The 24,743-nt window shown below is 44.7% G+C and overlaps 2 protein-coding genes across 5 annotated transcripts; both read left to right on the top strand.

The window, feature by feature from the left end:
* The first annotated feature begins 5,932 nt into the window (after positions 1-5,932).
* ralbp1 (ralA binding protein 1) lies at positions 5,933-16,838 on the top strand. Of its 3 annotated transcripts, XM_027019702.3 has the most exons (11): positions 5,933-6,013; positions 7,288-7,630; positions 9,176-9,613; positions 11,073-11,422; positions 11,601-11,762; positions 12,154-12,285; positions 12,559-12,669; positions 12,895-13,016; positions 13,359-13,479; positions 14,874-15,182; positions 16,632-16,838. In XM_027019702.3, the coding sequence occupies exons 2-11, from the start codon at positions 7,384-7,386 to the stop codon at positions 16,635-16,637; spliced, it is 1,998 nt and encodes a 665-aa protein (XP_026875503.2). In that variant the 5' UTR covers positions 5,933-6,013; positions 7,288-7,383; the 3' UTR covers positions 16,638-16,838. The 3 variants fall into 3 exon arrangements, with proteins under 3 accessions (XP_026875503.2, XP_026875501.2, XP_026875502.2); XM_027019700.3 differs by having other exon boundaries at positions 14,874-16,838; XM_027019701.3 differs by lacking the exon at positions 5,933-6,013 and adding an exon at positions 6,066-6,247 and having other exon boundaries at positions 14,874-16,838.
* Positions 16,839-17,105: 267 nt separating this feature from the next.
* Positions 17,106-23,400, top strand: rab31 (RAB31, member RAS oncogene family). 2 transcript variants are annotated; one of them, XM_081723026.1, is made up of 7 exons: positions 17,106-17,307; positions 17,868-17,947; positions 18,866-18,911; positions 19,882-19,953; positions 20,334-20,440; positions 20,606-20,715; positions 20,947-23,400. In XM_081723026.1, the coding sequence occupies exons 1-7, from the start codon at positions 17,272-17,274 to the stop codon at positions 21,042-21,044; spliced, it is 549 nt and encodes a 182-aa protein (XP_081579152.1). In that variant the 5' UTR covers positions 17,106-17,271; the 3' UTR covers positions 21,045-23,400. The 2 variants fall into 2 exon arrangements, with proteins under 2 accessions (XP_081579152.1, XP_026875495.1); XM_027019694.3 differs by having other exon boundaries at positions 17,108-17,307; positions 18,830-18,911.
* Positions 23,401-24,743: the final 1,343 nt, after the last annotated feature.

The raw sequence follows: 24,743 nt of genomic DNA, 5'->3' as shown, positions 1-24,743 counted from the left end.
AATGCATGTATCCACACACTATGCCTAGGTCAAGAAGGGATAATGGGATGTTTTTTCAAGGAAAGTTTTGCCTGTTTTCTGTAAAAGTTCTTGCGAAGGAGGCCAGAGAAGCTGAGGCTCGGCCCACTCCTGTCTCTGCACACTAGGAGGAGCTGTCCGCTGAGTCCTGGCTTCTGCTTACACGCCGAAATCACAATGGACTTGTCTGAATGAAAGGAGCTGCAAAGACAAAAATGACAATTAAATATTCAGGATAGTACGACTCGCACTTCGTCTCATAAACAAACAAACAAACAAACAAACAAACAACAAGCCAGCCCCATTCTGGGTCACATGTGTCATATGCCACAGCGCTCACGCTGAGATCTGTGATTGGCCAGCCTGGGTTGCCATGGACACCATGAGGTCTCTTGAGATGAAAGTTCTCATCAGTATTCTCAAGGAGGAGATCTAAGAGCTCTAATATCTGTGTGTGTGTGTGTGTGTGTGTGTGTGTGTGTGTGTATGTGTGTGTGTGCGAGTGAGCGAGCGTGCGAGTGCGTGTGTGTGTGTGTATGTTTGTGTGTGTGTGTGTGTGTGTGTGAGTGTGAGTGTGTGTGTGTGAGAGAGAGAGAGAGAGAGAGAGAGAGAGAGAGTTGGAACGACAAGTCTTGGAACTACAAGTTCAGAAGTAAAACTTCACTAATTTGTTCCTCATTGTAAGGGACAGACAGAGAAAGCTTACGCAGGTGAACAAGTTTATGAAAGAGCCAATCCAAATACGAACAAAGATGTGCAGTCAGACAGAGCACATCAACTAACTGAAAACAGGAGACAATAAAAAAGATACAGTATAAAATTAGAGTGTTCAAGCTGTGGTTTTCCAGATCCTATTTTTGAGAGAGAGAGAAAGGGGGGGGGGAGAGAGAGAGGGAGAGAGAGAGAGAGAGAGAGAGAGAATGAGAGAGAGAGGGGGAGAGAGAGGGAGAGAGAGAGGGAAGGGGGGAGAGGGAGAGAGAGAGAGAGGGGGAGAGAGAGAATGAGAGAGAGAGGGGGAGAGAGAGAGAGAATGAGAGAGAGAGAGGGGGAGAGAGAAAGAGGGAGAGAGAGAGAGAGAGAGAGAGAGAGAGAGAGAGAGAGAGAGGGAGAGAGAGGCTGGAACAGAGATGGATGGGAGAGTGTCCTCTAACAGTATTTATCCTTCTACACAGGATAAGCTGATGATATTTGCTTCTTTTTTTGACAGCGTGCAGCTCCTGTGGGCCTATTACTGAGACATGCAGGGTGCCTGAGACCGGCATAGTCTTCCAAACAGAAACTACTAATAATGACATAATTCCCATCTCATTATAGGAGTCAAAAGCAGTGAAACAGCCGTGTCAGAACTGCATAAATGTAAGACACTGGCATGGTGTTATACCATGTTATGATAGGTATTAGAGCAGTAAAGATATACTTCATGACAGAATATTTTATCTCTAGCAGTGGTATCAGTTGCTGTTTAACATTCTGTTTCTACAGACATTTGAAACAGGCAATCGTCTGAGTGGGTTTTTTTTTTAAACCAATTAAGTGATTCCCATCAAGAAACTGCAAAACTTGGGGTAGAATTTCACTGGGAAAGGTGGTGATGTACGAGTGGCTGGCATAACAGAATGTCATAAAAATACACTCCTCACACAACTCTGGCACACGAGTAGAACCTGAAGAACAAAGTTTGGTTATCTGTCAAAACACAACTGTTACAGATCCCTTCCAAATAGGGGAGAAGTCATACACATTTCACTACAAAAATAATACTGTACCAAAAAATATCTTGAATGTAGACAGTTTCATATTTCTCTACACCAAAATGTGTTAAAGGTGTCAATATATCGCCATAGTTCCCACATCTGCTGCAAATACCCTCTCACATCAGATAAGGCTGGATTGAAAGATAACACTAATCACAGCAGCATAAGAACAAGCACTGAACATGAGATCAATAGACGCTGGGCTCTACCACAGCAGCCTGGACCCCAGATGCAGGCTGTGCAAAGACACCCCTGAGACAATCCAGCATGTAACAGCGGGAGGCAAGATGCCAGCAGGCAGGGCACACATGGAACGCCATAACCCGAGTGGCTGGCACAGTGTACAGAAACATCTGTGCTGGACGTTTCTGGAAGTTCCAAGGTCAAAGTGGGAAACACCTCCCAAAGTGGTGGGGAATGACTGTGTTAAGATCACGCGGGACTTCCAGATCCAGACTGGTAAGACGGTAATGGCTAACCAAGCGGACATAGTAGTGATGGACAAACAGCAGTACAGGGCCGTAGTGAGAGATGCAGCATTTGCGAGTGATGGCAACATCAGGAACAAGGAACAGGAAAAGCTGAATACCAAGGGCTGAGAGAAGAGCTGGAGAAGATGTGGAGGGTGAAGCCAACAGCGGTTCCCGTGGTAATCAGAGCACTAGGGGCGCAAAACTGGGAGAATTATATTTTTATATATATTTTGCTATAAGAGTGAACAAATCCTAAATGTTAAACAGGGTAAGACTTTCACAGTTTCTATGGGGAATGGCAAAATGAGTTTGTTTGTTTGTTTATTTGTTTGCTTGCTTGATTTCCCCTTTGTTACAATGGGTAGGAACTGCAGAAATTGGTTTTTTTTTGCATTTGGAAGCCAGTGTGTTTATTTAGTGTTTACCTGACAGACCTGTTACGTTTACTGCGACTCACACCGATCACACTGTGTTCTGTCTGATGAGGTTCATCTCACTTGTATTTCCACAGTGCTGCATTCTATTACATTTGTGCTCCAGATTTATTTATTTTTAATTAGTTGCAAGTGGCTTTCATTTCACTGAGGGATTTGCGCATCTAAACAGTATGAAAAAGAGTCACCTGACCGATAAACCATGGTATCATTTACAAAAATTATCTCTTGCTTTCTCTTAGGAATGTCCTTTGGATCCACACAGAACAGTGATCACACACCTGGAGACAACGCCTGCTAACCCCCGTGACGGCGCATGGCAGGTTATTCTGCCTTGGCGAGATGACTATCCGCTTAATCTCAGCGGACTCAAATGCTCAAAGTCGTCTTGCATCCATCGCCCTGTTCTGTGTTGGTTTGGAAGCAAAACTGTAAGAGCAACAGTGTGACACGTTTTGCTGCCTCACCACTCCTAACACAGCTTGTCTGTTAATGACTGAACCCCTCGTATGCCTGTATTTCTTGGCACTGCACTGTGGAGCTATGTCTCTCCAGGGTAGGAAAAGGAGATCAATGTAGTGAAAAGCACACATTTCAGCCAATCAACACTCAGATATCAGATAATGCCATCAGCTCCAATTAAGAAGCTCAAGAGTTCGTACATTGCTGAATGTTATGAGAAAAGAGAAGCAGAGTACCTTGTCAGAAAGCAGCGTTGTGTTTGAGAGTCTACTGGAGTCTACGGCAAGATGTGCTACTTACGTTTGTGAGGTTGCCACTTGCTTGGATTTAGGAGGTCACTGTGTTTCGCACTTGCTCTGCTCAGATGCTTTCTGCTGTATGTCAGAGTCTGAAACACCGGGTTATGTTCCTCTGATTGACCTGGGTATTCCCATGCTACTGGTCAGAGGATGGTGACTACCAGATTACCTCATTCCACACCATCCCACCATTCCACTCACATGGTGTTCAACTGTCATTGTCTTGATTTGATAATCTGTCCCAGAGTATCTGAAAGGATAAAGAATGAGATAATTTTGACCTGGAATTACATAATTAGAATTATACTAAATAAATGGATAAATAAATCAATAATGGAGTGTATGGAAAATACTTGGTGCATTTTTTACAGTATTATTTTCATGTTGTGTGTGTAAAATGTAGAAAGAGAAGTCTGACCAATTGTTCAGTTGAAGTTTTTAAAGTTGGCATTTGTGCATAAGAGCCTGCTGAGATGTTGCTAGTGTATAGCATTTAGCTGACATTTTTATCCAAATTGACTTACAAATATAACTGAGCACATCTTGAGCCTCGCACAGGGACCCAGCAGTAGTAACAAAGCAGGGGCTTGAACCAGCAACCTTCTGATTATTAATCAAGTACCTTAACCACTGAGCTACCACTGCTTTAACACACCTGCATGCCTGCAGCCCCTATGAGATGGTGAGATGCGAACATTTACCTCATCTACCTCAGTGCAAGCATGAGCGTTCATTTGCTCCCACTGTTATCTCATCTTATGTGGCTCTCTCTCATCCCCTGAACTGACCTTCTTAGAATCACTTAATTGTTTTAGTTTTACATTAAGTAATTAGTAATTAACTAATACATTAGTAATAATACATTAGTAATTAACTAATATGTGCAGTCAGCTGGAAACATTATCCAACATTCAGCTCTACCGTGTAAACTGAAATATTCTTTGCAAAAGCGGTGTCTGGTCGCGCTGAGCACGGCAGAGCGTGTCCGTCAAACTCCAAGCTAGGGAGCAAGAGCGAACTTTAAAACCAGGAGACGAAGACGCTGGCTGTGGAGGCTCTTGTCCTCCGAGCAGGGACCTTCCTCTTCTCCTGGTTGAACTGCACCAGAGTTCAGTGGCACTTTTTTCAAGGCCATGTTCAATTTATCTGTATCCTCAGCCGCTTGCAGAGGAACGAACCACAACACAATCGCACGTATTGATTTGTGTGTGCGTGCGTGCATTCGTGCATGTGTGTGTGTGTGTGTGTGTGTGTGTGTGTGTGTGTGTGTATGCTCACCTCTCTGGATTACAAAACATAAGTATTTATTTAATGCAAGATAGATCATTGGGTCACTGTCTGCTTTCAGTGTGATACTGTCCTTGCCTATTTGACAAAAGCAAAATGAACAGAAAAAGCTACATATATAATGGGGAAAGCTCAGCAGAGTTAATCATACCCAGTAATACCAACACACTCCCTCAATACATTTACAACAATCTCAACATCTCCATTAACATAAGAGTACGAATATTTGTTTTGTATTTAATACATCTGCACATCTGAAACTAGGAATTTGCACACAGAGAGGACTTTTGCTGTATGACAACTGGACCACAAAAATAAAAATAAATCTCTGCCTAAACCCCAAGAGAATTCTGTTATAGCATGGTCAGTTAAAGTAAATAAATATGCACATTGAGCTTTTAAATGAATCTGTTTCACTCTCCGTTCAGTATAGCGTATTGTTTTAAAACCCTGGGCTTTGTGTGTTTCTGCACTATGAGGTCGGGGAACATGACCTGGTTTTTTTCAGTGCAGTCTCATGGAGGAGGCAGTATACTGCACAAACAGGTCAGGTGGCCAGCTGCAAGATGACACAGTGTACCTAACAAAAATGCAGCTAGCTGTGTGTCTTACACTCGTTTGATAACAGTTCTGACAAATTTATGGTCCTAATAATCTCACGGTGCAAGGCCTATTTTTGCTGCTCCAGGTTGTAAAGCTGTAAATGTACTTATTCCACCTGATTCTAGTCACTGACTTATCCTGAACTCAAATTTATACTTTCTCCAAATAAAACAGGCTATTTTCATTCAAAACAACAAACTTATTGTCTCGTTTAGTTTCTCCTATAGCTGAATCGGCAATATGAAGTTTGAAGGAGAAAAAAAAACAAAATACTGATGGGACATTTGCGCTTTTCTTCCACATGACTTGTATTCTCTGGGGCCACGCACGAGTGCACTTGTGATACAGTGCTTCCATCTTCAGGCGGACATAAAAATCACTCAGAGAAACCGTGACATTAAACTTTTATCTGTAATACGCGTTTTTTTCCCCCGTCGAGTTAGGCAGATGTTTCATGTCCACATTTCAATGCCTTTCTTTTCTTTTAAATTGCCTGCAGTGTGCTCATTCGTTATAACCTATAGGTATCTTTTTTTTTTTTTTTTTTTTTTTTTTTTTTTTTTTTTTTTTACACAGACTACATGTCCCAGAAGGCAACGCGTAACGTGACGACGTTGACGCAGGTTACCAAAGGGGCACGAAAATAAGCAGCAGGAAGCGCCGTGGTGAAATTGACCTAGCAGGTTGGTCCGGCGATTTTTAAATGATATATTTTCTCGTCTTTGCGGCTCGGTCATTCGTTTTATCCCCATGGTCCGTCCGAACCGAACCGAAACGTCAAAGCGACAATCAATAGCGCGCTTGTGGACTCCCGAGGAGCCAAGATCGCAGAGAACAAGCTAAAGCAGTTAGCCGTGCAGCTATCTTGGGATGCGCCTGTCAACATGGACTCTGACTGACTCGCTGAGTGTTTGAGAGTAAGGTGTTGGACAGCTGCAGTTTCGGCCTAACTTATATTACATAACTATAAATCTTATATTAACGAAGGGGTTATGCGTGGTATCGTTCTGTCTGCCCGGTGTTGTATTATTGTGAGCGTAGATGAGCACACAGCTAACCCAGCTAGTCTCGCCGTGTACCGTGAATACTTTTGTAGTAAGATGGTATTTGCACATCCCACCAACAGTGTGTTCTCCTAAAGGTGGGAATTATGTTTCTAAAACTCATTATTGCTGTCAATCATAGTTTTGGGACAAAAAGTAGTTAGAAAGGTTATGAAGACCTTTTCAGTTTATGTAAGTAACTGGCTAACTTGTATCTATAAAATGGGGAACCTTAACCCTAAGATCTATAATGCTGAAACACCGAGTGTTTTTTGGAAATTTAAACTGTTTTATTTTAACGGATATTTTAACCGATTAAAGCCTCATTCAAACCAGGTACGCTTGTATACAACATCCAAGTTGGATAAAATCCATCTCAGACGGGACATATTTGGCCATATATTTGCAGGACTCTTCACACATCACGCTTGTCTTTTTTTCCTAACATGTCGTAGCGCAACGATTACAATTGTGGTAAAGCATATTGTGTTGAATTGTCTTTTTTATGGCTACCTTGTGAAACCTGAGCTAGCTAAGCTTGTTAAACCGAACAACACAGAACTGCAGACTAAGATAGTTAAGCATGCTGGAGGTTTTGTTGATGCCCGTATCGCGTGTAAACGCACAGCCTAAGCTTGTGTAAAGTGAGCCACCTCTCATCTTGTGTTCATCGAGTATGTATAAGCAAAGAAAAGTCTTGCCTATTGGTTGAACCCGAAGAACACTGGTTTTAGATTCATTGTGGAAGGTTTGATCCAAGTTTAATTATAGTAAATTGGCCAGATTAGGAGTAGAATTTTTTTTCCCTCAAAATTGGTACTCTTCCAACTCCCCTTTATATGGTCTTTTAAACAACACAAAAATTTAAACAGTCATAAAGATTGGTGATATTTCATATTCATTTATTCCCTTAGATTTTATGGAGAGGTGATGTTTCTTCTGAGTGCAACCAATCGCAGGCCAGCGTTGCTGTGAGGAGCCAACAGGACGTGCGCTATCGCAGTGGCAAGATGACGGAGTGCTTCTTGCCACCCAGTAGCAGTCCCGCAGAGCAACGGCGGGTGGAGCACCAAGGGGGCGTGCCCCGCACCCCCAGCTCCGAGGAGATCAGCCCCACCAAGTTCCCCGGCCTGTATCGCACGGGCGAGCCCTCGCCGCCCCACGACGGGCACCACCACGAGCCCCCGGACGCCGCCTCAGACGACGACAAGGAGCACGGCAGGAAGAAGAACAAGTTCAAGAAGAAAGAGAAACGCAGTAAGCAAGAAACGTCCTCGTGCACAGTGCACGTTGGGTCTTTCCTCCTACCCCAGCTTCAACGCCAGTGCGCTGCTCCGTTCCCAGCGTAACTGGACGCCACACTGTTGTATTTACATTTATCCGTTCGGCTGTTTGTTTGTATCCGAAACATCTTGCAACCGCTGACGCATGAGTCAGATTTGCCTCAACTGCCGTTAGATCAACTTTGCAGTAATATATCACACACCAGTAACAGCAGGCGAGTTGAAAAGTCCAGGCCAAGTTTTAGATGCTACCTGCGAATTTTTCAGTGACGGTCAAATCAGTGAAAGCGAGACACAACAGATAGAACAATAAAGAGAAAACAGGTGATGGGGTGACATTGGTGATAGAGCAGGGCTGTCTAATGGAACGCACGGTCCGTTACAGCGCTGAATCAGTTAACCAGCCCCTAACATATCGTCATCTTTAACCAAATAAGGACGCCGCTCCTCCATTTGCATAGTGGCCAACTGCCCCACATTTTGCCCCACACCCCTGCTGCTCCTGCGCGAGCAGCCCATTTTCCACCCTGCAGCTTTATTTAGCTCGAACAGTCACAGGGCGAGCAGGAAGTGATGGATGGTTTGAGGACACGCCTGGCACGTCCGCGTCCTCCGTAGGTGCTCCTGAGCGGCAGGGTCGCTACGCATATCGCGCCCGGGGCTCTCTGGGGAGCAGGCGCTCGCGATCACAGTCACGAGCTCCGTTAGCGTGAGGACACCCTGCAAAGTAGGTGTGATGGCTCCAAAGGTGGAGAACTATAAACAGAAGGGTAGTGGAGCTGCACTGGGAATAGTGCTAAATTGTAAATTGTACGATGACCTCCTTTGAGCAGCTTTCTCTCTCTCTTGCTCGCTCTCTCTCTCTCTCTTTTTATATTCTCCATCTTGCCTAACCTTGAGGTTGATTGGTTGTAAGAGAGAGGGCGTGGGATGAGGTGGTTTCGTGCTGTTTTGTAGAACGCTTTCTTTTGGTATCGACTCCAAAGAGGAGGATGTGAGATCCAACTCTTCTTATCACTGTCTGATTTTCTCTCGTCTTTTCTGTTCATATCCCTTTTTTGTTTCTCTTGTTCTGTGGTTCACACTTTTTTTTCCCTCCCTTGCTCTGTTCTTTCTTTTTTCTGTCTTCTTTCTGTTTCTCTCTCTCTCTCTGTAGCACTTTTTCTATCTGTTCTTAATTTCTCTCTTGTCTTCCTCTAGTTTCTCACTACCTGTCTGTCTCTCTGTATTCTGCCATTCTGTACTCTGTCTGTATTCTTTCTTTCGTCTTCTCTCTGTTTCTCTCCCTCCACCTCTCTCTCTGTTACTTTTTCTGTGTACATTTTTTTCTTATTTTCTCTTTTGTCTTTCTCTACATTTTGTCGTTCTCTGTCTCGCTCCCTGTGTCTCTGCATTCTGTCTGTATATTTTTCTCTGTCTCTCTGGGTACCCCCCGTTCTGTCTCTCTGTTTACCTCGCCGTATTCTGTCTGTGTGTATTTTCTCACTCTCTCTCGTGCTCTCTCCCTCCTTCCTTCTAGCTGAGGGCTACGCTGCCTTCCAGGAGGACAGCTCAGCAGATGAAGCGGAGAGCCCGTCCAAGATGAAGCGCTCCAAGGGCATCCATGTCTTCAAGAAACCCAGCTTCTCCAAGAAGAAGGAGAAGGACTTCAAGGTGAAGGAGAAGGTGCCCAAAGAGGAGAAGATCAAGGACAAGAAGTCCAAGGACCTGACTGCCGCTGATGTCGTCAAGCAGTGGAAGGAGAAGAAGAAGAAGAAGAAGCCCAGCACGGCCGAGCTGGAGCCTGTTGCCACGGAGGCGCCAGCCACCATCAGGCCGATATTCGGGGCGGCGCTGGCCGACGCTGTCCGGAGAACGGCGCTCTATGACGGGATCAAGCTGCCAGCAATTTTCCGCGAGTGCGTGGACTACATCGAGAGCTACGGCATGAAGTGCGAGGGCATCTACCGCGTCTCTGGTAGGTGGAGCTGTAGAAACCAGTTTAAAAAATTAGACAAAACTTGATGTTAAAAACAATCATGTTAAATGTGTAATTTTACATATGAAGCAGGGGAAGAATTACAAATAAACCTCTATTCTCCATTGTAAGGCTTTTGTAATACCTGTAGATCTCTACTTGATCTTATAGCTTTTGCCTAAGGCTCGTCCCATTGGTTACAGTCTACTTATGCCTCCACTGGTAACAACCTATTTGGCATTCCCGTTGGTCATAACCTAATACTGCTCCAATTACTTGTGACCTAATCATATTCCCATTGGTTATGTCCCAGTCCTGCTCTGAATCGTCCCTGTCTAATCTTGCTCCTACTGATTATGACCCAATTCTGTTCCTATTGGTTACGACCTAATCTAGCTCGCAGAGATCAGTTGTAGCATTTATTTTTGGCCCTTGTCTAACACGTCTTCCTCTGCTACATAAGACTCACTATACTGACTATTTCAACAAATGTTTGTAAGTGTGTCTGTGTTGATTTTGTGCTCATTCAGTCAGAAGAGCATTTATGAGGACAGGCACTGATTTAGGACGTGAGGACCTGGCTCACGATCGACGTTTAAGTTCATTTCCGATTCATCCCAAGTTATCCCCACACCAGACTTGTCACGCCATGTCTTTATGGACTTTGCTTTGTGCACGGGGGTGCAACAGGAACAGGAAAGGCATTTCCCAAACTGGGGCCACAAAGTTAGAAGTGTATAACTGGCTAAAATGTCTTTGCATGCCCTTATGTTAATATCACAGGCTAAAACCCTGGAAACCAGCTGCGAACTTTATTGTTGGCACTCTGCGATGTGCCCGTCCCGGATTTGTATATCAGGCGGCCAGATAGTGAGGCGTGATTCATCTTGAAACACATTTCCACCACTCCAGCATCCAGTGGGGTGCTTTCCTCTGCTCCAGCCATTGCTCAGCGTTGCGCGTAGAGCTAGTACTCGCATGCAGGTCCTTGACCATGCAACTCCGTGTCGTCAAGCTCCCGACATGGTCTTCGTGCCGCCGTTGCTTCTGGGGGCAGTCTGTAACTCTGCAGTGATGATGGGATATTTGCCCCCTATGTGCAGTGGGGTCTGTTGCTCCGTGGCCGAGCTGCTGGGAGCAGGTTCTGAACTTCTAGATGCTTCCATTTCAACATCAATAGCACTTAAGCAAAGGTGGCTTCCCATGACAGTCGCCTTTAGTCATTGAGTTCTTCAGTATGCACCATTTGAACTGGTAAATGCAGTTTGATTTGATTTGACACCTGATAGCAGCGGGTGTGGCCGAAACACCTGAACTAACTAATTAGGTGGGATGTCCACATACTCTTGGCCATATAGTGTATAGTGCAATACAGCTGAGGCTAAACCCTTCTGACACATGGACGTGCAAGTGCAGTCGTGGCACCCCAGACCTCTTTCCTGCCGCTTTCCGTCCGCAGGCATGAAGTCGAAGGTGGATGAGCTGAAGGCTGCCTACGACCGCGAGGAGTGCCCATGTCTGGAGGAGTATGACCCGCACACAGTGGCCAGCCTGCTGAAGCAGTACCTGCGCGAGCTCCCCGACAACCTGCTGGGCCGGGAACTGGCCCTGCGCTTCGAGGAGGCGTGCGGGCGCCCAAGCGAGGCCGAGAAGCTGCAGGAGTTCCAGCGGCTGCTGGCGGAGGTCCCCACCGGCAGCCGGCTTCTCCTCGCCTGGCTCATCACGCACATGGACCACGTGATCGCCCGCGAGGCCGACACCAAGATGAACATCCAGAACATTTCCATCGTGCTGAACCCGACTGTGCAGGTGCGCCGCGCTCGCGTGGGTTTTGTTGCCGCGTGTTTTGGTGTTGCTGCGCATTTCAGTATCCGTCACGACCGCTTTACTCTCGGGGAGCTCCCGTGTGGGCGTCCGCGTACGCGATATCATCAGAGCCCACTTCCTGCACTGCGCCTCTAACCCTCGCTCTCTGTTATTGGTGCAGATCGGGAATCGAGTCCTCTACGTCTTCTTCACGCACGTGCGCGAGCTCTTCGGCGACGTGCTTCTGAAGCCCGTGGTGAGGCCCCTGCGCTGGTCCAACATGGCCACCATGCCGGCCCTGCCCGAGACCCAGGAGAGCATCAAAGAGGAGATCCGGCGTCAGGTGCCCCGCGCCCCTAGCCTAGCGCACCACAACTGCCAGCAGCTCGCCCACAGGGACTTTTATACAGTCGCTACCTGTGGCAGTGCGTGCAAGGCAGACATGGTACAGTACACAAAAAACACTGTGCAGTGGTTATGGTGAAAACACTGCGCCTGCCGTACCAGGAAAAGGAAACAAAGCTTGTTTGTTTATAAGTCATTTGAATGGTTTAACAGGAAAGTGGCAAGGACAGAAAAAAAAAAAAAAACACGATTAGGGCAAACGTGTCTTTCCGCTGAGAATGTGAGGACTTTCACCTAGAACGCCAAAAGAGAAAGATAAATAAATAAAAGAATGCAAGTGTAATTAGTGCAGTGATGCCTGTGATTAAAGTGTGTGTGCGTGTCTACAGGAGTTCCTGCTGAATTGCCTGCACAGGGACCTGCAGGCTGGCGTGAAGGATCTGTCCAAGGAGGAGCGGCTTTGGGAGGTGCAGAGAATCCTCACCGCGCTGAAACGCAAACTCCGCGAGGCCAAGAGACAGGTACGCACACCCAGCCACCTGCTTTCTGTAGCTCCTGCTCCTGTAGCATTCTACTGACCTTCCCTAGGAAGCACGCTTAACGTTCATAAGCCCTCTCTTGCCACATATCCATCTGTAAACACTCTTAGGCCTCTGTTTCCCACAGCAGGGTAGTTAATTCATCACCCCTGTTTCCAGTTTAGCCGGATGCTTTGAAGTTAGTTTTCCGTTTGTCCTGTTTTGATAACGGACGTCTCACCTTGCGGCCTTTCCCCTCGGCACCGCGGTCTACAGGAGTGTGAGAGCAAGATAGCGCAGGAGATCGCCAGCCTGTCTAAAGAGGACGTGTCCAAAGAGGAGATGTCTGAGAACGAGGAGGAGGTCCTTAACATCCTCCTGACGCAGGTGAGGCAGAATTTGCTAGATTCAGCGAAGCTCAGAGGCTTCATTTCCTGTTTGTAAGGACAGGAAAAGTTTGCAGAAGTTTTACTTTGTCAGTTATATTCAGGTAAGGTAAACTTAATGTATCCTAATCCTATCTTATGTTCTAATTTCAGTTTGTTATGAAATGTTATTAAACGTGTGGAAATAGTGGAGGATGTGAGAACGTCTCTCTGGTGCCCCCTGCAGGAGAACGAGATCTTGACGGAACAGGAAGAGCTGATCGCGCTGGAGCAAGTCCTGCGCAGGCAGATCGCCACGGAGAAGGAAGAGATCGAACGCTTGCGTGCAGAGATTGCTGACATACAGAGGTCAGAGTTCGGAGGTCAACATGAAGAATGGCAGATGCCACGAGGGTTGAATTAGTGCCTTTATGACTTCACGTTGCACTGTAAAGATTATGATTGTGATGCACTGTGCACAGTTGAAATCGTTATTTACATTCTAGTGTCTGATATTGGTGGCAGTTTACTAGTAGTGTGATATTACGCCAGGAATAAAATCTGCTATTTAAGAGGGTGTTTTGGTAACTTTCACCATTCTCTCTTCTTGAGTGTAACTCAAGAAGGAAACTTGAGTGTAGCATTGTACAGCTAACCAGTATATCCTTTCCACACACACACACACACACACACACACACACACACACATAGCCGGCAGCAGGGCCGGAGCGAGACGGAGGAGTACTCGTCAGACAGCGAGAGCGAGAGTGAGGATGAGGAGGAGTTGCAGATGATCCTGGAGGACCTACAGAAGCAGAATGAGGAGCTGGAGGTGAGGGGAAGGGTTGAGGGGCTGGATAACGGCTTGTGTGTGGAGTGGCTTTCGCACAGGCAGAGTTGGAAGAGAGAGAAGACCAGTGACGATTATTAAAAGCTAGAAAGGGCTGCTGTGTTGGTGAGTGTTAATTAGATGGTGTCTGAAGTAACGATGGTAGCCAAACCAACACCAGACCTGTGAGGTTTTATGACGGTGTTAAAGTTCACAGCTGTAAAGTAATCGGTCTGGTGTAAGTTCCATGTCCAACAAAGTTGCTGTCAAAAGCAGAAGCTGTGTAGAGGATAAAACCAAAAATATGTGTTGATTAGAGAACTCAGAAATGTATTCTAACAGACGCATTTCAGCACACGTCTTCACATCAGGGTTAAAAAATGATTCCAGCACAGTTTAAATAAACAGTGAAGGAAAAAAAGCAGCCTTTTTTCTTTTTTTTTAAACAACCAATAAAAACTTCAGCACCCATTACCTAATATAAGCTTCTAGTGGAGGCCAGAGACGATCAGAAAGCTAGCCAATAGGTTTACACACGTGAGGTTGGCTGATTTACGCACTCTTTTTTCCAGTGTTTCCATATATTTTGACACTTATTTTAAAACATTTTTGTTTTACATCTAATAGTTCAAATCTTCGCCATTTGCTTCTGCATTGGATGGCTAAACGTTTTGGGTTTTTTTTGGCGTATTTCACATGTGAAGTGAACAACTGGAATTTTTCCTGGAATAGGAATTACTTCATGACGTTTCCTTAAAGAGACTCAAACCACTATTTCTGATATTTCTATTTTTGATATCTTAAGTGGTGGATTCTTGAATGTGTCTTTTTAAAGCAGAGTGCTCTGAATAGCATACCAGCGCTGTAGTGACACATTTGTAACGTTTAGTTTTCGGAGCGTAGGTGCTGCTGTAGTCCAGGACTGAACATAAACCTGTTTCTCAGGTTTTAATTTTTCGCTTCCTTCTGTACATATATAAAAGCCATTTCTCCTTACAGTTTCTCTTTAAATGTAGTCTTCATAAAACTTTTACTTATTTTATAATATTCCTCATATAACCTCAAAGTTCTTTTGCATATGGTGAGTTGGCTAACATGCTAACTCTTTAAAGAGATGGTTTGGAAACTTTGAGAATGTACAACATTGATGTCTTTTGAAAAGGAAGTTAATTTCATCAGCATTATAATGCAAAGACCATTTTCATTCAGCAAAAAAATCTCAAAGTTGATGATCATTATCATTCAGTTCAATTTATATACTCGCCTTGAAGCATAGCTACTCAGTTTACGATGGTTATATTATGCATGCTTAGATATTTCCCCTTTGAGAGTTAAAAAGGTGCAGAAATGGCCTCTAAAACTGTTAAGGCCAAAGTGTCTATGGTTTCTCATTACAGAACAAGAACACCCATCTGAATCAGGCCATCCACGAGGAGCAGGAAGCCATTTTGGAGCTCCGCGTTCAGCTCCGCCTCCTTCAGAGCCAAAAGCTGCAGCAGGACCTCACAGCTCCTCCCACATCAGAACAGGCCCCTCCCACACAGCCCAGCCCAGAGGAACGATCCAAAGGGGAAGAGCCAGTCAAACGCAATGCACCCATCGCCATAGCAACCCCAGCAGACACCGTAGCCACCGCTTCTACAGCTCCAGCCAATGGGAAGCCTGGAAAGGACACTTTAAAACCTTCGCCTAGTAAAACATACGCTGTGAGTCAAAACCCCCCTCTCTAGACCAGGCACTCGAGTGGCTCCAGGTCTGTTTTTACTCATCGGTGTGACGTTAAGGGTGAAAATCTATAGATCAGTGCCTAGAATCGCCCATGGGCATCAGAGCTGAATGTTGCCTCGACACTGGGACCAGACATTAGCGAGGAGGAAGGATGGAAAAGGAAAAGAGGTCAGATGAAGTCGACAGGCTAGGGTAACGGTTAAGCAGGCATGCTGTTTCTCCTTTCTAGTATTTTGAGCTTTTAAAATGTAATCCTATATGAGAATAAAGAATTCAGAAGTTCAGACAAAAAAAAAAAAAAAAAGCTTCACAATCAGAAATGCTTTGATGTTGCCCTTGCTCAAGCAACACACTCACCCTCTGTTGTGGGTTGGATGTCTTAAAAAAAAAAAAAAAAAAGTAAATACTGTTTTCTGCAATCTTCAGATAATGAGAATGTGTTTAGGTGAGTTCTTTGCCAGAAACAAGCAATTGCTTGCATTGCTTGAAGGGCATGAAAAATAAAGTGGTCTGTAATTTTTTATTTATTTTTTTTTTTTCTGTGAACATTTGGGGGGGGGGGGGGTGTCCATATCCAAAGTGTCATTTTGGCTTTGTCTGTCGAAGGGGGTGGAGGTGGGTGGGTATAGAAAAGTGTGCCATAGATGAGTGAGCACCGCCATACTGAAGTTTTACATTCTTACACTGAACAAACTCGATATAAAGAAGATGCACCTATATTATATATTTACTTCAATAATGTATCAAGGACCGTTTGTATTCAATTTGCAATGGATTTGGTTATATTCTTGCTGCACTGGGACAGAATAAATTCATAAGCATTACACCATGTTCATACACAGTTCATAAACAGTGGTTGATCGATATTGTAGAATTGGTAACACTAGTTAGTTTGTTCTCATATATAGATCCATTTGACTAATATGTTATCAGTAATGCTAGAATTGATGACCTCGTTATTCTTTAACTGTTTGACACCAACAGATTATGAAGCACAAAAATAGAAAATGATTGTTAGAGAGCTTACTGTTGTTTTTATTCTTTTCTAGAGCAGTGTATGGTGGTGTTATTCCTAATTCTAAATGCATATAAACCACCATAATCTTTTCATTTTTGTAATGAATATGTGGCAACTAACCCAAAATTGTTACCAGTACTACACTTACCAAGGTAATAACATTTTCAGTCAAATTTTCAAGCTTGGGACATGTCTGTTATTCTGTTTGCTTAATTATTACTTAGCTGTCCTGTGTTTTAGATTGCCTTCAGTTGCATTGCTTTATTTTGTGAATGGTTTGGGGAAGAAAACCCAAAATGTATGTTCTACTGCAACATCTTGTGCGTTGGCTTTCCAAAAGCCGCTTCAGTTTGGCACTGTGTGACGGTCGTTTCCTTTGTCTCTGTCTTTTCATCATTCGCTTTATCAGGTGTAACCGTTTACGGTCATTTAGGAACCCTGCACAAGTCCGGCCACGCCTGCTGTTGAACACCAGCTGCAGTGGATGCAGCAGACGTTTTTCAACCTTGCGGACGTGGTCTTGCGTTTCCAAGTCTCTCATGCAGTTCTGTGTGTAGCGCCTCGTCGCTGCTAACAAACTGACGCTGTATGAAGTAATAAAGTTTCTCAGAACAGATGTGTTGTAGTACTGTGGACACCTTTACTGCAAACCCAGAGCAACGTGGGCAGACTCGAAATCAAACACGAGCACGTCTTTCCCGAGGGTTCTCCAACTAAAATATCAAATATTTCTGCCACGTCTGCACCCTCAACAGTGGGCAAACACCACAAGCCTAGCGCTTGCCCAGTGTTTAGTACTTTTTTAAATTAATTTATTTATATATACGACTTATGTAAGAAGCAACACGAGCGTCACGTGACGGCGCTCCATCTCTCCGGTTAGTTTCCGTTACATTGGGGACGGAAAGGGTCAGCGGGGTTTCGCGAAGGGCTTGGGCAGGGTTTTGGGCAGGGTGTGCGAGTTATTGAAGAAAAGGCCGCTGTACTCGGAGAAAGACGGTAAAACTACGGACTGGGAATCATGATTCGGCTGGTATAAACCCTTTAAAATGGCCATAAGGGAACTAAAAGTGTGTCTTCTCGGGGTAAGTGCGGAAAGTTCCTCCGATTTCTGGGTTCTTAGAAATCCGCTTCCGATTGAAACTAAGCGAATGTTGCAACCGGTTTGTTGTTTCTGTTCGCGAAAGTGGATAAAGTAGCGTGAATCAGATCGTCAGACAGCGTATAGAGTGCGTATGCAAGAAACGGTCGATAGTTTTTACTTTTAAGATGTGATCTGTTTAAGAAAAATTGGTTCGCTCCTGCCATCGCGGCCAATTTTAGCCTTTTAAACTTTAGTTTTTTTCCAACCAGTCGCGGTTTAATCGACCTAAACGTTGCCGATGACCGCAGCAAGCCAGCTAACCCATCGCCAAGGCTTTTAAAATCAGGAACTCTAATTATTAAAGGAATGTCCTTAGCAAAATAAGATGTACCAGTCATTGCGCCATCGTCCGGGTTAACCTAGCTAGAGATCAAGTACCAAGACGGGTTGTTTGTGGTGTAATCTGAAACGACAAGCCCAAGAAATAAACCTAAGACATTGTATGGTAATAGCTCTCTGTGATCTTCTCCCCGCTAATTTATCTCCTCTTTGCAATGACAGGACACAGGAGTTGGAAAATCGAGCATCGTTTGTAGGTTCGTCCAGGACCACTTTGATCACAACATAAGCCCGACTATCGGGTAAGCGCGTCTTCTGAGAAACCGACATTCTTTTGCGTGTTTCTACGTGTCATTGGTGTCTTGAAATGGGCTTGAACAGTCGGGATGTAGTTTATGAGCGGGGCTACTGACCTCATCCCGCTTCCTGTCATCCCGGAATGCCAGCCTCAACCGAGTAAGGGACAGCTCTGTATGGAGAGCATGCACAGCTGGGCTCACATTAGCCACTAGAATAAGTGATACAGGTACTGCAGCCATTTTATTTGTGTGCCGCCACACCAGGAGTGTGAGTCCTATTCCCTGAGAAGGAGCTGTGGGAGCTACAGCCACTGTTTAAGCATTTATTTGTGGGCATCGTCATCACCAATATGCCACTTTATGTAAGCATATGTTAGATCAAAATCAGTTGGACTGGCTTAGGTGAAACGTAACATGGGCGCCGCACTGTGAAGTCCATCTGAAGTCGTGCAGGCAGGAAGCAGCATCAGTCTCCTTCAGGGCAAACAAACAACAAGCCAAACAAGCTCCAAACATATTCACTTGCAGATGAGTACAAAAAATAGGTTGGGAAATTAAAAAAAAAAAAAAAAACACTGCAGTTTTGTGTGTGTGTGTGTGTGTGTACATATGAAAAACACTCATGTATTGGATTGTGTTGCTGAGCCTTGCGTGAAGAACGGGAGCAGACCTGCATGGGTCTGCGCACTTTGCTGAAGTGAATGGAAATTAAGAAACCTGAAAGAGAATTAAGAGTAGTGATTTGCTCCCTTCTGTCATATGATTTCAACACCGACCAGTTCTCCAATGACCCATTCCACTCTTGGTGACCCTTCCCAGTAACAGCTTCGTGACAGACTGTTTTCATAACTGCTTGCGTATCTGTTTGTTTTACCTGTGTGTCAGTGCGTCATTTCTAACCAAGACCGTTCCCTGCGGCAGTGAGCTTCACAAGTTCCTCATCTGGGACACAGCGGGGCAAGAGCGTGTAAGTGTCTCTGGTTTGCTCTCTTCATGCACCTACCGGTCACTGTCGTGTGGAATTGGACTTTTTCTGAGTCAGATTCAGTGGTTGGTTCCGCATCTGTCCAGGGACTGCTGGGTCGTATTAATATTCAAAGCTGGGGGGGTTCAATGGGGAATGTCGCTGTCCTCTCAGAAGTTAAGACTGAACTGTACAAAGCCTTGTATGTTTGCATACACTGCTCTGCACGTCTAGGTTTTGTTTCAGAAACTTTCAATAAAAAAGGTTGTTAGTCCACCATGTCGGATCTTAAGTTGTGTCCACTGTCTCGTATGAATCTGAGCCTTGCAGACTATTAATATAATTCCCTGGACGTCATGGTTTATGTAGGGGTAGCCCTAGTTCATCAACTCTGTCTTCACCATCTGTCCCGTGCCGGAGGACCATGGACTTTCACACTAGCTTGAGTTAAAATCATGAGAATGTGGAGGGTACTGTCATCATGTCTGGTGTAGTGGTAGGACACCACTGTGTGTCTGACTTAGTCCCAGGCTTGGGTTAACGTGTGTGTGTGTGTGTGTGTGTGTGTTGGGAAATGCTGAGTATGTATGTTGCCTGACCTGGAGATGTAAGTGTTAATGCGTGGGTGTTTTCTATCCTGATGGAAAAACTTTCCTCACTGTAATTCTTTTGGAAACCGTTGTCCCCTTCGTGATGTACGTCCTGTTTGGTCCATGCGTGGACTCCTTAACCATTTCAGAATTTGCTTTGAATGCAACAATAAAACTGTTTTGTTTTTTGATCTGGTAGGGCAACTCAAAGCCATAAACAATCTTGACAATATTTATATGAGGTGTTTCTGAATTCATTAAACTTACAGGAATATCCTTGTGAAGGATGGTGTGTGTGTGTGTGTGTGTGTGTGTGTGTGTGTGTGTGTGTGTGTGTGTGTGTGTGTCGTGTTCAGTAATAAACTGTCCCCCGTCTCCTCCAGTTTCACTCATTGGCTCCCATGTACTACAGAGGATCAGCTGCTGCAGTCGTTGTGTATGACATTACCAAGCTGGTAAGAGGCCCTCTACTGTAGTCCTACTGTGATGAGAGGCGTCTGGCCATTCTGTAATCACTGCCATTTTTGTACATTAGCAGTATTGGTTTGACACATTTTGCTATTATTTTTTTTACTGGAAGTAAATGTACTGCTGAAGAGAGGATGAGTGTGTGGAGGTCTTTGCCGTTTTTTATTTACTGTTTATTTTTATAATTATTGTACATATATTTGTATTATTTTATGGGGATGTGCATTTGACGCAGTGCAAACGATACGTATGGAAACAGGAGGGGAAACACCTTCACTTCTCCCCTGCACTGCCAAGGCAACTGGTAAGGCTGTACTGTAGAAAGGCAACGTCTTGTAACTGGTGTTCCCGCGTCCCGTCTCCGCAGGACTCTTTCCAGACGCTGAAGAAGTGGGTGAAGGAGCTGAAGGAGCACGGTCCCGAGGACATCGTCGTGGCGATAGCCGGAAACAAGAATGACCTCGGAGACATACGGTCAGCACCTCCACCTGCCTGAGGGAAGTTTGGTAACTTCATTGGCGTCTTCGTGTTTGCATGCTGTAGCACCAGGTGGCCGCTGTGCTGGCTATGGGAGGTGGGGGTGGGGGTGGGGGGGGTATATTCTGTGGCTCCTCCCCTGACTCCGCCTTATTTTCACAGGGAAGTCCCCACAAAAGAGGCCAAGGAGTTCGCTGAGTCTATTGCAGCAATATTCATCGAAACCAGCGCAAGAAACGCCGTCAACATCGAGGAGCTTTTTCACAAAATAAGTAAGTCTTGCGCCACTCTAAGTCCTAAAGGCTTATTGGTGCTCTAATGGTGAAGTAATGTGTAGCACTTCAGTGCCCTAATAAGCCTGCAGCGTGGTCTCATGTGCAGATTATAACTCCTAATGAAAGGTGCATTACACACGTCAGTGGCCATATCTTGCTTGAGTCCTGTCTGTCAGCACGTGTAATTCCCAGGCAGCTGTCAGCCCGTGACGTCCATCTGCTTCGCAGGTCGTCAGATCCCCCCGCTGGAGAACAGCGAAGTGGACAGTACTGAGTCCTTTAAGATCACACGGCAGACACCGTCGTCGGCTCGGCGCTGCTGTTAGGTGCCGAGCAGATTTCCCTTGGCTGTAGATATTTGACAGATAAGTAAAAAACAAACAAACAAAAAACAAGAACAAAAAGCAAAGCAAACCGTGCGGTTTAAAGAATGCAATCGTAAGGTGTCGAAGCATACAGAACAGTATTTCCCATGCTTGGGAACAGGGTTAGAAGGCTAACTCTCTAAAGACGTCCCAGCATGGGGGCCCTTGGTGTCAGACTCCCACACGGACAGGCCAGAGCACTGCAGGGTTTAGTGTTTCCCTGATTCATTTATACCTGATTCGACTAATTGCTGAAGTGCTCAGTAGCAGGACTGAGCACACCTAATCCAGAGGAAACCATAAGGGCCGGATTAAACCTAGCTCTGGCCTAAATGGTGAATTGCCATTTGGTGATTTTTAGTCTAGGCCTAAATTTAATCTGGGTCTGGGAAATTGGCTGTAAACCGTGCAGTATGTTGGCCCTCCAGGATCGTGGACTTTGACATCCTGGCACTAACTGCCTCAGATTCCAGGGAAGTGTCTGTCCATGTTCATGAGCGTATATGAGGACAAGATGCGGAAAAGCGAGGCGTTAATAATTGGTCATACTCTGAGCATGAGAGCATTTTTGTTTTTTTGGTTCTGAGGAGGTTTGTGTCATATTGTTTGTCCTCTGAGAGTTCAGAATATTTGTTTTAAACTTTGTCCTACCTATATTGGTAGTTATTATAAATGGGTAGTTTCCTCAGCTCACAACTATAACATCTATTAATAAAGTGTAGTCATAGTACCTCATGTATATATGTCAGATACTAGCTCCCAGACTTAAGTATTTTACATTATGGGTCAAATGAAACACAGTGGGTCCAAATGAAAATAATGGATCCAAAACATAATTTTAAAAAAAAATGATGTAAGGTTTAGGTTGGTTATTAACTTGGTGTTTTTATGGAACAAAAGTAAACGTTTGTTTAGCTCGTTTAATGTATTCTTGACTTGACCAAAGTGTAGCCATTGCTTGACTCGGCGGTTAAAATGAGCAAAACATAAATGGCCCAACTCGCTCAGTCAGACGTTTGGCGGCTGAGAGCTGCACCGTTTCTGAGATGTGTGCGTTTTGCGCCGAGGCTAGGAAACGCAGCTCACCTCCTGACTCCTAACGCTTGGCAGGCCAGCTAAACGCGGTCTGATAACGAGCGCCGGTTCCGGTTCGGGCGGTGGAGACGTCACGGTCACCGGAGCCAAAGGTCTCGTTTCCAGGACACGCGTGGGAGGATCGTGCAAACGGAGGCTGCAGTAAAGCAGCTCTGAAAGTCGGGTGCGGTAGGCACCGGGCCATTTCACGGCGCGATGTTGCCACTAACGGGTTGTTTTATTTGTTAATAATCATTCAAGTGCTCTTAAAATGAAGATGCTACTTTTGAGAAGTTAGCGTTGAATTCTGTCAACTAATGCCTTAATCCATAAAACGCTTACAAACGTGAAAGTGAATCTAGTTTTTAGTTTGAAGTAAGGAACACTGAGATTACTGAGGGTGTAAAACTAATCACTGTCGCGTTATGGATTGCTGTGCCAACTAAACGTGTTACCATATTGTGCCTTGTTGCAGTTTAGTCTTTTATTTGAACTCCGCACAAGCCGTGTGTATGTGTGTCGTCGTAAAGCGTGACCACGGTTTGCCTGGAAAAGAGCAGTTTCAGAACAACCACCAGAGGGCAGTGTGAACTTCAGCCCTTCGGCAAAGCGAGTCTGTTCCCATTTCACTGATTGCGAAATCTCCCCCCACGCCCATATATTGTCGTCCTCTGTAAATCTTTTACGATGGTGTTTGTGTCGATTGTCACGAAAGCAACGTTGTGGTTTTTGTGCACTGTTAATGGAGTATGTTTTATTGTGTTAATATTTTTTTTAGCATAACAATTCCCTCGGTTCTCTGAAAAGAGACACCGGCATTGGGGCCAGAGTTACAATGCACAATAAGACCAGTTCATTTCAGTTTCAAGTTTGGTTTATTTGTCACATACATAGTCATACACAGTTGGATTATCATATTAATTTTACTCGTCTGGGAAGCCTGGTGTGTGATTCTGGTAAACACAGTATTTAATCTCTTATGAATCATTCATTCAGTTCATTGAGTAAGATGTTTTTAACAATGGCTTATCAATATTATATATTGCTGTATTTCTCTATAGCTGAATGACCAGGGTGTTTGTTATTTGTGTGCTGGTGATTTAAATGTGTTAACAATAGTGCCTAAACTGGCTTGGAGCAACAATGTTCTAATAATTTACACAAGTGACCCGCGTAACCTATGCAGACCAGAGTAACACTTTCATAGTAACCAATTTTGTTAATAAACTTGTATTTGCATTCATCTTTCAGTGTTTTGTCTTTTATGTTTGTTGACTTATACATTTCACAAGTTGAGGGCAATATTGATTTATTGGGATGCCATTAGCCTGGACCTCCAGGTGATAATGCATCATCTGGATTGGATATGTAATACCACTACTGTGGCATCGCCCCTCCTTATCCACAGGCATGGATTACTCATTTCTAGTTAATCTCGGACATTTTAAGTGGTTAGCAAAAAAACCAAACAAACCCCCTCCTGGTGTCATGCTGTTGCTGAACCTAAATCCATCTCGGCTGCAGTGGCTCACTCCCCCTCCACCCCAAACACCCACTTCTCCATCACCCTGGACAGATTGGGCTTATGCCAGATGGGTTTTGGATGCACCTACACTCATCAATTCCACACTAGGACTTCTAGAAACCCTGAATAGACTTCCATGGCATATCTGTTCTCATTACTTATTTGGGTATTTATTGTTTATATTGTTATTGTGCTGTCCAGTGTCCACCAGAGGAGGCTGGGCCCCCTGGGGCAACCCCCCCCCCCCCTTACAGTCTTGGTTCCTCACATGGTTCCTTCCTCATGCTCTTAGGGAGGTTTGTTTTTTTTTTTCCCACTGTGGCACTTGACATCTGTAGAGCTGCGTTGTGACACAGGCTATGGAAGAAATGCTACATAAATAAATTTTTCCTCGACACACATTCATATGCATTTGGTAAATGGCTGTCACTACTCAATCAACATCTGTTCAGCGGGAAGAGTTGGAAAGGTGTGTGTGTGTGTGTGTGTGTGTGTGTGTGTGTGTGTGTGTGTGTGTGTGTGGCATGGCCGGGAGAGCCAGAGCTGAGCTGGACTCATCAACTGTCCCTGTAAACTATTGGTAAACGTATCAAGTGCACTTTATTTGAAAATCAGCAGCCTTAAATAGTAGATCCCTATTTAGCCCTTTCCCAAATCTAGTGGATCCCAAATCTTCTCTGTCCCTGGACAGAACTGGAGTATTATTGACTGGAGTAGCGTCAGTACAGAGAGAGACATGACTTCTAAACATTTAGGCTAATTGCCTGCTACAGGGTACAGACAACATGGGTGCTCATTAAAGACGGGCAGGGTTTGCTCCTGACAGATGGCTGATGGGATATCACAGCTTTCAACTCCAACATGAAACTCTGCTGTAATTAGACATCCTTGCAGAACTGCTGCAGTTGATATTTCAAAGTGATATATTCCTACAATAAAGTTCCTGAAGAGGGCAATATATATATATATTTATATGCTGTCTCGTATTTTTACAAATAAAGTCCTTGTACCATGCAATATTATGTAGCTGACTAACAGTAAGTTTCCTATGTCACACTGTC

The sequence above is a fragment of the Electrophorus electricus genome, chromosome 11 (genome assembly GCF_041902795.1).
Source record: "Electrophorus electricus isolate QZ-2024a chromosome 11, ASM4190279v1, whole genome shotgun sequence".
Lineage (NCBI taxonomy): Eukaryota > Metazoa > Chordata > Actinopteri > Gymnotiformes > Gymnotidae > Electrophorus > Electrophorus electricus.
Note: the sequence above shows the minus strand (reverse complement) of the source record. Positions and strands in the feature narration are given on the sequence as shown.

What these genes read in the sequence shown, in the direction of transcription:
- ralbp1 (XM_027019700.3), top strand. Translation starts at nt 7,384, where the DNA reads ATGACGGAGTGCTTCTTGCCACCCAGTAGCAGTCCCGCAGAGCAACGG. An exon ending in TTAACATCCTCCTGACGCAG is followed by an intron (nt 12,670 to 12,894) that starts GTGAGGCAGAAT and finishes TGCCCCCTGCAG; the next exon opens with GAGAACGAGATCTTGACGGA. An exon ending in AGCAGAATGAGGAGCTGGAG is followed by an intron (nt 13,480 to 14,873) that starts GTGAGGGGAAGG and finishes TTCTCATTACAG; the next exon opens with AACAAGAACACCCATCTGAA.
- rab31 (XM_027019694.3), top strand. Translation starts at nt 17,272, where the DNA reads ATGGCCATAAGGGAACTAAAAGTGTGTCTTCTCGGG. An exon ending in TAAAAGTGTGTCTTCTCGGG is followed by an intron (nt 17,308 to 17,867) that starts GTAAGTGCGGAA and finishes TTGCAATGACAG; the next exon opens with GACACAGGAGTTGGAAAATC. An exon ending in AATGACCTCGGAGACATACG is followed by an intron (nt 20,441 to 20,605) that starts GTCAGCACCTCC and finishes TTATTTTCACAG; the next exon opens with GGAAGTCCCCACAAAAGAGG.